The sequence below is a fragment of the Arachis hypogaea genome, chromosome 3 (assembly GCF_003086295.3).
Source record: "Arachis hypogaea cultivar Tifrunner chromosome 3, arahy.Tifrunner.gnm2.J5K5, whole genome shotgun sequence".
Taxonomy (NCBI): Eukaryota; Viridiplantae; Streptophyta; class Magnoliopsida; order Fabales; family Fabaceae; genus Arachis; species Arachis hypogaea.
The window spans coordinates 5,256,404-5,268,450 of record NC_092038.1 but is presented as its reverse complement, the minus strand read 5'-3'; the positions used below and the strand labels follow the sequence as shown (position 1 = coordinate 5,268,450).

Genomic DNA, 12,047 nt, shown 5'->3' with positions numbered 1-12,047 from the left:
TGAATTTAATTTTTTTTGGTTGTCTGTTGCTGAAAGTATCTCTTAATTCCAAAAAGACAAATACTAATTCGTTGCGATTTTGAGTAGAATTCTAACTCTTAACACTTATTGAAATGGATTAGTGAGTTGACTACTCCACCGACTTTAAGTTAGTTAAATTAATTACTTATTTATGAGTTGCACTGAGGAGTTGTCCAAAATTTACAAAGCAGGCCAAAATATTACACAAGACCTTACCCGATACACAATAAGGAGTTGACAAAAATGTAATAATAGCCCAATGAAAGGAACCCATCTCCATATCTGCAAAGAGAAGAAGAACGAAAATACAAGACACATATTAAGATGCGATAGTGTTTTTAAGCGCTAACACTAAATATCAGAGTGAATGAGAAGAGGATTTTTTGGAGCTGCCAATAACCGTAACTGCTTCACTAAGCCGCCACTCATTTCCAGCTCCGTCTTCACTCTTCTCAAACCCTTCTGCGCCATCGCGTCTTCCTCCGCCAGATCTCTTCCTACTTCCGTCGCTTCCGCCGCCGCGATGCCTGGTTCTGACTCGCCCAACCGGGAGTGGCCGGCGAAGCGCGTGAGGGACACTTTCTTTAAGTTCTTCGAAGAAAAGCGCCATGTCTACTGGCGGTCCAGTCCCGTTGTTCCATTCAATGACCCTACCCTATTGTTCGCCAACGCTGGTTAGTAATCTTTTTCTTTCTCTTATAATCGACTACACTTTGTTAGTTTCAGTTGTCATTTTTTTTGACGTTGTGGTTTGTTCATATGCATTGATTTTGTTATTTTGAGTGTGATTTGACTGTTTTTGGATTGATTCATATTGAATGTGCTAATTAATTTAGGAAATTTAAGATGATTTTGTGATTGTTAAAATGGTCCCTCTAGATGCTCAGACATAAGCAATCTAAGTATTATGATTGGCTTCAAATTCTCTAATCTGAACACTGAGGAAAAAAGAAAGATTCAAAGCGCTGGCTTGTTGTCATATGAAGTAAATCCACATAGTGAGATATGGATTAAATGTTATAAATTATCTCGAATTTTCTGCTCATGTTACTTGCTTTGTTATAGGTATCTCAATTTAGTATGGTGGCTTATTATTTACATTTTTTATGTGAAATTTAGGTTTCATTGACTATCAAGGTTTCTTTGTGGTTTGGCAGGTATGAACCAGTTCAAGCCAATATTTTTGGGGACTGTGGATCCCAACACTGCCTTGAGCAAGCTCACTCGTGCCTATAATACCCAAAAGTGTATTCGTGCTGGTGGTAAACACAATGACCTTGACGATGTAGGGAAAGATACCTACCACCACACATTCTTTGAAATGCTGGGAAATTGGTCGTTTGGAGATTACTTCAAAGAAGAAGCTATTACTTGGGCATGGGAACTTCTAACAAAAGTATGTTTGTTTTACCTTGCTAGTTAAATGATCTTCTTTAGTGTTAGACAAATGAATATGGTGGTAAATACATGCAGTTTGCCACTATGGCCACCGTCACTGACAATAAAGATGATTAACCAACCACTGCCTCTGCTTTGAATTGCACCACACATACCACTACCACATGGTCTTTTTATTGGGAAGAATGTTGTTTTGTGACTTAAATATAATATAGGAGTTTCTTATTGTTAAATCATCAGTCGTTGTCCATAGCATTGTGAAAACCAATTTGAGCAATGTTCATTGCTATTTTAAAGTAAAATAGTAGATTTCCAATAAGATTTTATAGCATGATCCATGATTATTACTATTATTCAATTTGGAGAACTTGGTGGTTTTTATTATTTATTTTCTCAATTGTTATAATATGTGATTATATCTTGGAAGCTTATACATTTACATATTTATTGGGTTGCAGGTCTATAAATTACCATCAGATCGCATTTATGCTACATATTTTGGTGGTGACGAAAACGCTGGTCTTGTCCCTGATAATGAGGCTAGAGATATATGGCTAAAGTTTTTGCCTCCTGGACGTGTGCTTCCTTTTGGCTGTAAAGTATGCTTTCTCTTTATTGCCCTTTAAAATGCAAGGTCAAATGTTTTTATAAGACATTCTTGATTTTTTTAATGTTATAGACACATCACACAGTATATGTATATGTGCTATGTATTCTGTAGTTACTATCTATAGCAACTTTTTTGTAACTGAGCCACTTATACTGTCTAGTCTTGGCTTATATTAAAAATAGTTATGTTTTTATACACCTTAGGTGAATGGTACAAGTACAGTTTTTTTGTTGTTCTGCTTGTCTAATAAGAAATTAATCTTCATGCTTAATTGACATTGCAATAACCATGCAAGGAAGGAATAAGTAATTTCTGTTTTTTCCTTCTGCAATTACATTTGTATTTATGGCATACTATGATAACTGTGTGATTGCTGGTAGTTTCCAGTGATTAATAAACTGAATTTACACACCTTCTCTCCTTGTTAATAATATTTCTTCTTGGAAAAAGACAAGTTGAAAATATGTTCCCAGTTTGAAGATTGTTTAGTCTGATCAGTGCTGGGTTTACAAGAGCTTGTTTCGTATTTACAAGAGTCGTACGACATGCAAATATATTTAATAGTTACATTAAATTGTGTTTGAATCTTCATATCTAACTAGGTTTGCATCTTTGGATATATATATAGGACAATTTCTGGGAGATGGGTGAGACTGGCCCTTGTGGACCTTGCACCGAAGTACATTTTGATCGAATTGGAAACCGTGAAGCTTCATCATTAGTTAATAATGATGATCCTACATTAATTGAGATATGGAACCTTGTCTTTATTCAGGTATTATGATGACTGCATAGCATGGGGACTTTTGGTACAATAGTGCTCTCTACTCTCGAGTATCAAATATTTTCTAAAACCCCGTGAAATTCGCAGCTAATTCATTTTTTGGGAATAACTATTGGATTTTATTCTGTTTACTTCTTTGACCTTTTTTTTCGTTGATTTGCCTCGATAGTATAATAGGGAGGCCGATGCTTCTCTTAAACCTCTTCCAGCAAAGCATGTTGATACCGGCTTGGGTTTTGAACGTTTGACATCTGTACTACAAAACAAAATGAGCAATTATGACACTGATGTCTTCTTGCCAATCTTTGATGCTATTCAGTTGGTATGTCATTTAATTCATTAGATAATTAGAGCCATGTATATTTCCTTTTCATTTTTGGAACAGTGACAATTTTAAGTCATGTATTGGGCAAGTTGCCACTTCTAATGCTCTTTGCCCTTTGACAACACATTAAGTGCCTCATTCTAACATCAAAATATCCTATTTCTCTACATAAATGAGTTGGAAGTTTTACGTGAAAAATTTGAAGATTTTCGTTCTTTCTGAATTGTTACTTGTTAGCTGCATAAATATCCAGTTGACATACAAAATCCTGAGTGATGACATGCATTTTAATGCATTTTTTCACATCTTGTGAATGCTTTTTTGAGATGTTGAAAAATAATGTCAGCTTTTATTTTAAAAAAGAGAGTTAGTTTTTATGTTTGGTGCTAGTTCCTGATATTATACTGATTTGTAATTGTGTTTTCCTATAACCTGTCTGTAGGAAACTGGTGCTAGGCCATATTCTGGTAAGGTTGGGCCAGATGATGCAGATAAAGTTGACATGGCATACAGGGTTGTTGCAGACCACATCAGAACTCTATCATTTGCTATTGCTGATGGGTCTCGTCCTGGTAGGATTTCGTGAACTGTATTTCAAATTGTTTTCTTTACAAGTTTCAAGTTACACTGCTTTTTCCTTTTCCCCTTTGTCTTGAGGAGGCCTGCTTCTTAGCAGGATTGTACTCGTGTATGTAAGGCTTTGTAGAGGTACATGAGTATGTTTCTATCTGAACATCTCGTAACCATATATCTCTTTCTTTTGAAGTCTGCGAATTTAAACTTCTGATGTGTCTGATAATTATTTTTCTCCCAAAAAAAGCTCCTACAACCTGCGTTAATTGTGTCAAGTTTGCTTCCTTCTGCAGGCAACGATGGCCGGGAGTATGTTCTTAGGCGTATTCTCCGTCGTGCAGTTCGGTATGGCCGTGAAGTTCTAAAAGCTAAGGAGGGGTTTTTTAACAGGTATGTATATGATACTTGAGCATATTAGATTTGTTTCCAGATCTGAAAAAAGTTTTTTAATTTTTGGCCGGATTCCATGAATTTTTGGTTAATATAGGCTTGTAAGTGTTGTGGTCAAGGTGATGGGCGATGTTTTCCCTGAGCTAAAACAACAGGAGGCACACATCAGGGATGTAATTGAAGAGGAGGAGGAAAGTTTTGGCAGAACCTTAATTAAGGTAAGGTTGATAACATGTATAAAGACATTTTCTGGGGGTTATTCCTTATCAATCTGTCTATGGGATTATCATCTCTTAGTTTAGTTTTGTTTTTTGTGAACTCAATTGGTAATTGGTTCGTGTGTAGGTTTTATAGCAATCTCTCTCTCTCTCTCTCATCCCTTGTGTAAAAATGAAAGTAACCTCACTGTTTTACTTCTCCAGGGGATTGAGAAATTTAATAATGCTGTTCAACATGTTCAGGACAAACAGCTGAGTGGAGAGGCAAGTACAATCTGTTATTTCTCCTGTTACCTAACAATCTTTTTCTGGTTACTTATTTTGTAGTTATGTCTTCTTAAGTTGGGTTCTTGCAAGTAAATCAAATAATATTTGATGTTCTTAGGAACAATAATTTCTCTCTCCCCCCCCCCCCCCTCCTCCTTTTTTTTTAATTTTTCTTTTATTTTTTGACATTCCCTTATGCCATAGCCATATGGTTTTATTGTCTTCTCAGAGATTGATGAGGTCAATGTTATCATGTTTGCTTTTTTGGCTAGCAAGAGTACTTGTGTGTGTGTTTGTTTTAAATCAAAAGGAGGAAAGCCAAAAGGCAGCTGTGTGGGAATACCCCTACAAAAACAACAACAAAGCCTTAACCCACTAGGTGGGTCGGTTACATAGATCAAAAGACACCATTAAATTCTATCATGTATCATGTCTATAGAGAGATCATCTACATGTAGATCTCGTTTTGACTACCTCATGGATGGTCTTCCTCTGTCTTTCACCCTTTATCCATCTACCTTTCTGACTGGGTGCTCTATTGGTTTTCTTCTTATATGTCCAAATCACCTGAAACACGACTCTACCATCTTTTCCACAATCGGTGCTACTCCAACTATCTCTCTTATATCTTCGTTCTTTATTCTATCCAATCGCATATGACCACTCATCCATTTCAACATCTTCATCTGTGCCACACTTAATTTATGTTCGTGTTCCCCTTTGACCGCTTAACACTCTGTACCATAAAGCATAGCAGTCTGATAGCAGTACGATAGAATTTACCTTTTAAGTTTTAAAGAAACTTTTTTATCACACATAAAATTAGACGCACTCTGCCATTTTTATCAACCTGCTTGGATTCTATGATTTGCATCCTGTTCAATCTCTCCATTATCCTGTATGATGTACCTTAGATTATTAAAACTTTTAATTTGTACGATATTTTCTCCAATCTTCACATCTGTATCAAGGTTTTTTCCTTCGGTGGCCGAACTTATATTCCATATATTCTGTCTTGCTACGGTTTATGTGCAGACTATACACTTCTAGAGCGTCTCTCCATAAAATTCAACTTCTTATTTAGGTTTTTCCTTAACTCCCATAAGAACGACATTATTGGCAAAAAACATGCACCATGACACAGGTTCTTGGATATACTCAGTGAGTATTTCCAAGACTAATGTGAAAATGTATACATTTAAGGATGATTCTTGGTGTAATCCTATACCAATAGAAAATTCTTCTGTCACACAACCTTGAGTCTTCACACTAGTTGTAGCCCCATCATATATGTCTTTAAGACTGCGTTTGTTTTTAAGAACAGGACAGGACAAGACACGGAAAACAGGACAGGACAAGACACTGATGGACAGAGACGCAAAATTTTATGTTCTTGTATTCTGTTCGGTGATAACTAAAACAAATTATGAAAATCTAATTTATTTTAATTTTTTTTCATTTAAAAATTTTAAGATGAAAAATATAATAATAAAAAATATAATTATGAAAAATTAACAAGAATAATGAAAGAAAAAAATAAAAAATAAGTTGTGTTCCTTGTTAGTGTCTCCGTATCCTTCCTGTTAGGATGGACACAAAATACACTAATTTAGTGTCTCTGGACACATTGTCTCTGCTTGTCACCTCTGCCAAACACGATCCTGTATCTCTGTGTCCCTGTCTTAGTGTCCTGTCTCTGTAAACAAACGCAGTCTAATTGCACGAATATATGCAATGTTTACTCTCTTCCTTTCTAAAACTTTCCATAAGACCTCCTTTGACACTCTATCGTACGTTTTTTCTAAATTAATAAACATCATATGTAGATCTATTTTATTACTACAGTATCTCTCCGTTATCCTTCTTAACAGGTATGTAATTTCAGTGGTGGATCTGTCTGGCATAAAACCAAATTGATTATCTGTTGCTTGTGTCTCTTGTTTCAACTTCCGTTCTATCACATTTTCCCATAACTTCATGGTATGACTCATGAGCTTAATCCCTAAACATCATATGTAGATCCATTTTATTACTACAGTATCTCTCCGTTATCCTTCTTAACAGGTATGTAATTTCAGTGGTGGATCTGTCTGGCATAAAACCAAATTGATTATCTGTTGCTTGTGTCTCTTGTTTCAACTTCCGTTCTATCACATTTTCCCATAACTTCATGGTATGGCTCATGAGCTTAATCCCTAAACATCATATGTAAATCCATTTTATTACTACAGTATCTCTCCGTTATCCTTCTTAACAGGTATGTAATTTCAGTGGTGGATCTGTCTGGCATAAAATCAAATTGATTATCTGTTGCTTGTGTCTCTTGTTTCAACCTCCGTTCTATCACATTTTCCCATAACTTCATGGTATGGCTCATGAGCTTAATCCCTAAACAGGAAAAAAAAAAGAAGGAAAGTTGACTTTTGTTAACAACTTGTGGAGGAAGTCCTTTTATGGCAAGTGTCTTTTTCCGCTTCATGGGATTATGGAACTGTAAATTTCCTGTATATTTGTTGTGAAATTCATTAAATTTAAACCCTTGATGTTTTATGAAAAAGCTATTGGTTGCAAATAATTAATTTACCATATTGGTCACATTTGTTATTGAATCCTGTTTTTGATACTCTTGACAGGGTAAAGGAGTGTTTGATTATTTTGTATATTATTAATATACTTCTACTAAATTTCGGTTTTGTTTTGCATGACTGTAACTTATTTGATATGATTTGATTTTTCACATTGTTATTACTCGGGTTGGGGGTTGTTTTTGGGCTATTTGTTATGGAGTTATCTCTTGTTTTCAGGAAGCATTTGTCCTCTGGGATACATATGGGTTCCCAATAGATCTCACTAAGGTAGGTTATTTGCTCGACATTATTGAATCCTTGTCATCAAGCATTCTGTATCTTTTATTTCTAAGTATTTCCATCTTTCAGCTGATGGCTGAAGAAAAAGGTTTAACTGTTGATGAAGATGGATATAATAAGGCCTTGGAGGCTGCAAGAGAGCGATCAAGGAATGCTCAAGCAACGGTATTCTATTTGCTTGAATTGCTCTTCCCAAAAAAAAAATGCAGCACAGGCAAAAGCCGAGATTATTGTTGATAGTTTGACACCCATTTATTCTTTTTCTCCTGACCTCTTCCTGACCATCCATTGTTGGCAGCAAGCAGGTGGTGCCATTATCATGGATGCTGATGCTACCTCAGTGTTGCATAGAAGGGGCATTGCTCCAACTGATGATAGCTTCAAATATGTTTGGTTCAAGGTGAGACCATTTTTCTAAGGTATTTAGCCTTATGTCATGAAGACATTTTAATTGTCAGAGACAAGAAAAGGATAGTGGCAAAAGAACAAAAAAGAAAATCAGAGGAGGAATAATTTAATACAAAGGATAATAAGCGATATTTACAATCTGAGAAAGCAAGAGTCAATGAAATAATAATAAATTGTAGTCTTGTAATTCTGCTTTGTATATAATAAGACTGTCTTTGGAAACATGTAGGCACATGGATATAATAGATTGTGTAATATAGATTGCTGATACCCAACAAAAGTCACAAGAAACCAATGATGCCAACATAAATTACCAGTATTTCATTATTGCAAACATGTTCAGGGACATGGATACTCTTAAATCCTCACTCTGCATTTCAAATAATGACATCAGAATAGGTTACTGGCTTAAGTTTTATGCTTCTCACATTTGCCAAAACACACTTTCCCGAAAATAAAAATTGTCATTTTTATCTTCTCAATTATGTTAGTTGTTCAAGAGAGAAAAGTAGAGGGAAATACTAGACATGGATGCCTGCATGAGTATGGTGTAAACCACCAAAGAGAGAAGCTTTTATTTTTCTCTCTTTCCCTGTCCCTACTCCTCTCTCTTTACTGTTTGGATATGTTAATAACATGCATCATTATAACTCATGCAAAAATATGTAGTCAGAAAAACTTGCTAATTTGGAGTTTTCAATCCACCATTTCTTGTCTTAGGACCACGAGAGCGTGGTGAAAGCAATATACACTGGTTCTGAGTTTGTTGAATCTGTTGAAACTGATGGTGACATTGGTGTCGTTCTTGAATCTACAAGTTTCTATGCTGAACAAGGTGGTCAGGTATGTGGCTCCATATATGTGTTACGTATTTGCATGTATTTACATTTCTGTAAATTTACCATAATGACTTGATACAACTGGCTCTGAGCCTCTGGCAGATATTTCTTAAACAATTTTTCACGTAAAACTTTGTAACCAACCTTGGAATACATTTTGGATAAATGTTTTTCATATTTGCCTAGAGATATTTAGAAACTTAGGGTAGACACTAGGGTTGATTGGTGTAATGTGTCCTGGCCCTCAAGCCTTGCGATGCTTTATGTTTTTCTACCTTTTCCTCTAAATAAAAAAATCCTACCTTTTGAATGTGTTAGTGTCGTGTATGTGATTCTTTTCTTTTTCTTTTTTTATATATATAAAAAACAACTCTACATATAGATTTTCGACACTGGATCACTGGAGGGTCCACATGCATCATTCAAAGTTCACAACGTACAAGTATTTGGAGGTTTTGTTCTCCACATTGGTTCTAATGGGAATGGAATCTCTGTTGGTGACAAAGTAGTATGCAAGGTAAACTTTCATACGTGAATGGATTTCTTCATGAATTCACAATCCTATGATTATTTATCTACATTTTTTCTTTTACTTTAAATACCTTCTTGATTTCTTGTCATCTCTCTCTCTCTCTCTTTCTCTCTCTCTCTCTCTCTCTCTCTATTTATTTATTTTTTTATTTGTTATACTTCATTTCATTTGCAGGTTGATTATGGTAGGCGTTCCCTTATAGCCCCCAACCATACCTGCACACACATGTTAAACTTTGCTCTTAGGGTATGTTCGAACACTGTTGAGTTGGACTTATTCATTCCTTTGCACGTCGTTGTTGCTAAAATTTCTTATGGTGAATACAGGAAGTACTTGGGGATCATGTTGACCAGAAAGGATCCATTGTTCTTCCTGAAAAATTGAGATTTGATTTTTCTCATGGTATGCTTTGTTCCATTTCGTTGTTAGAATTAGGTGAATGTAAAAAATTATTATTAATTTATGCTGAAATGAATAGGCAAGCCTGTTGATCCCGACAATTTGAGGAAAATCGAATCAATTGTTAATGAGCAAATTAGGGATGAATTAGATGTCAATGCAAAGGAGGCAACTCTTGCTGAAGCCAAGCGTATTAATGGCTTACGAGCTGTGTTTGGAGAAGTAAGTGGTGTAATTTTACTATTTTTCTTGTCCCATGCAGGACAGTGTTCTTCAAGATTTTTCTTTGATGTAGGTTTATCCTGATCCCGTAAGAGTTGTATCAATCGGAGAAAAAGTTGAGGATCTCCTTGCCGACCCTGAAAATAAAAAATGGTTATCTATTTCATCAGAATTATGTGGTGGTGAATATCTTGGCATAAATCTCCTTTGTAGCTTTCTTTACCTTTCTGCCCGAGATTTCATTTATTATTATTATTATTATTATTATTATATGTGCTAGGCACCCATATATCAAACACAAGAGAGGCCAAAGCTTTTGCTCTTTTATCTGAGGAGGGAATTGCAAAGGGAATACGCAGAATAACAGCTGTGACAACTGATCGTGCTTCTGATGCAATAAGAGTTGCAAATGAATTTGAGCAACACGTAGACAATGCAGCCAAGTTAGAGGGAAGTTCACTGGAAGAGGTTGGTGTTGTGTATATGTTTCTGCTTGCGTTTCTAGCTGGTTTGTATTGCTGTTTTTATCAGTTTAATGCTGAAAGGTCCAAGCAAGGTGCATATCTAAAACCACTCAGCAACTGATTGTGTGGCCAGTAATATCAAACCAGTTTATTATTAGAGTGAGTCCTAATAGGGGCTCACCGGAGCCACGGCTTGCCTGGACTTGTTCAGCCTACGGTTGTGTGTAAAAGACTTGTTCTTAGCCTAGTATGGAAAATATGAATAAATTTGGGAGCCTAACAATTCAACTAAGTGCATACCCTTCTGCAGAATTGATACTTGCTCCCATTTTCTCTTCATCTGCGTTATTAACTTATCTTCGTTAGCATAAAGATATGCATCTTATGCTTCGTTTCCGACATTGTAATCATTGGATATTCTATTTCCTTGTCACAGAAAGTTTTGTACCTGAAAAGCAATGTGGAAACCTTATCTATTCCTGCAGCCAAGAAAGCTGACATAAAGAACAAGATAGTCCAACTTCAGGTGTCTTACATGGAATAAATTTGCAGCCTTTATTCTCTTCTCTTATTCATTTTTAGAAATCCTTTTCTTTTATCTTATGCATTCATTCATGCCCTAAGTCCTATTTTCTAGTAACATTTTCCTTTTGTCCTTTTGGGTAGGATCGGGTGAGAAAAGCACAAAAGCAAATTGCTGAAGAAAATAAACGTAAAGCTGTGACGATTACAGCTGAGAAGGCTGAACTTGCTGCATCAGATGGGAAAACATTTTGTGTGTCCCAGGTTGAAGTTGGTCTGGATGTAAACGCAGTGCGTGAAGCAGTTACAAAAGTCATGGAGCAGAAGGTATCTATTAATTCGAAACCTATTCCTTGGTTTTTTGGCACCTATTACACCATTGAAGCTCAGATTTTGTGATCTTAATTTGTCATCGTTCTTATGCTTCACGAATTAATTATCATACAGTGTCCTTGATAAATCAAACACTAACTTGTACTGGTGACGGCTAATGAACAGGGTATATCTGTTATGGTATTTAGCACTGACAAGTCTACAAACAAGGCTGTAGTTTGTGCTGGCGTGCCGGAGAAAGGTGATAAAGGCAAGCTGGATGTTACAGAGTGGTTAACCAACGCTTTAGGGCCTCTGAAAGGGAGATGCGGTAAAGGAAAAGGTGGTCTTGCAACAGGCCAGGTTAGTATAAAACTTTGACATTGGCATCGAATGTTTTGCCATGTAGATAAAAATGGTTTCCTTTTTAAACAGTGGGAGTGGCAGTTAACTGTTTCCATCTCTGACAATACCTAATTTAAAGTCATTTTCACACTAATAGTGCTTAGAAATTAAAATTTTCAAGTAGTTACATGGTTTTTGGAATCATGCAAGACTGATTTGTGTGAGTACATCTTTTTCAGGGTACAGATGCATCACATGTAAGTGAGGCTATGGATCTTGCAACATCATTTGCATCAATGAAATTGACTTAATGGTCGATTGCATTACTTTCTTGGTGTGATCAAACTTGATACATTCCTTAATCTGTCTGGAGGGAAAGGCATTGACAATTAGATCTTGATTAATAGAACACATTTTAGTAAAATATTATTTGGGTTGATACAAATGAGGAGTAAAATTCAGTTTTTATATCTTCTCAAATCACAAATTCTCACACAGAATAGAATATCAAAGATTTTTTAATGGTCATTTATTATAAAAGCACTTGTATA

General features: G+C 35.7%; 1 protein-coding gene across 1 annotated transcript; it reads left to right on the top strand.

Moving 5' to 3' along the window:
* Positions 1-185: 185 nt before the first annotated feature.
* LOC112789016 (alanine--tRNA ligase) lies at positions 186-12,047 on the top strand. Its single transcript, XM_025830721.3, has 23 exons — positions 186-695; positions 1,179-1,417; positions 1,878-2,018; positions 2,658-2,804; positions 2,983-3,135; positions 3,581-3,710; positions 4,005-4,101; positions 4,199-4,319; positions 4,524-4,583; positions 7,391-7,441; positions 7,523-7,618; positions 7,752-7,853; positions 8,582-8,704; positions 9,083-9,217; positions 9,407-9,478; positions 9,559-9,634; positions 9,711-9,853; positions 9,927-10,035; positions 10,134-10,321; positions 10,754-10,843; positions 10,984-11,166; positions 11,338-11,514; positions 11,736-12,047. Exons 1-23 carry the CDS (start codon positions 389-391, stop codon positions 11,805-11,807), a joined length of 3,012 nt encoding a protein of 1,003 aa, XP_025686506.1. The 5' UTR covers positions 186-388; the 3' UTR covers positions 11,808-12,047.

Bases quoted from the DNA above. Each gene is read 5' to 3' on its own strand.
- LOC112789016 (XM_025830721.3), top strand. From the start codon at position 389: ATGAGAAGAGGATTTTTTGGAGCTGCCAATAACCGTAACTGCTTCACT. The intron at 7,854-8,581 runs GTGAGACCATTT...TTCTTGTCTTAG, and splicing joins TCAAATATGTTTGGTTCAAG to GACCACGAGAGCGTGGTGAA. The intron at 9,218-9,406 runs GTAAACTTTCAT...TTTCATTTGCAG, and splicing joins GTGACAAAGTAGTATGCAAG to GTTGATTATGGTAGGCGTTC.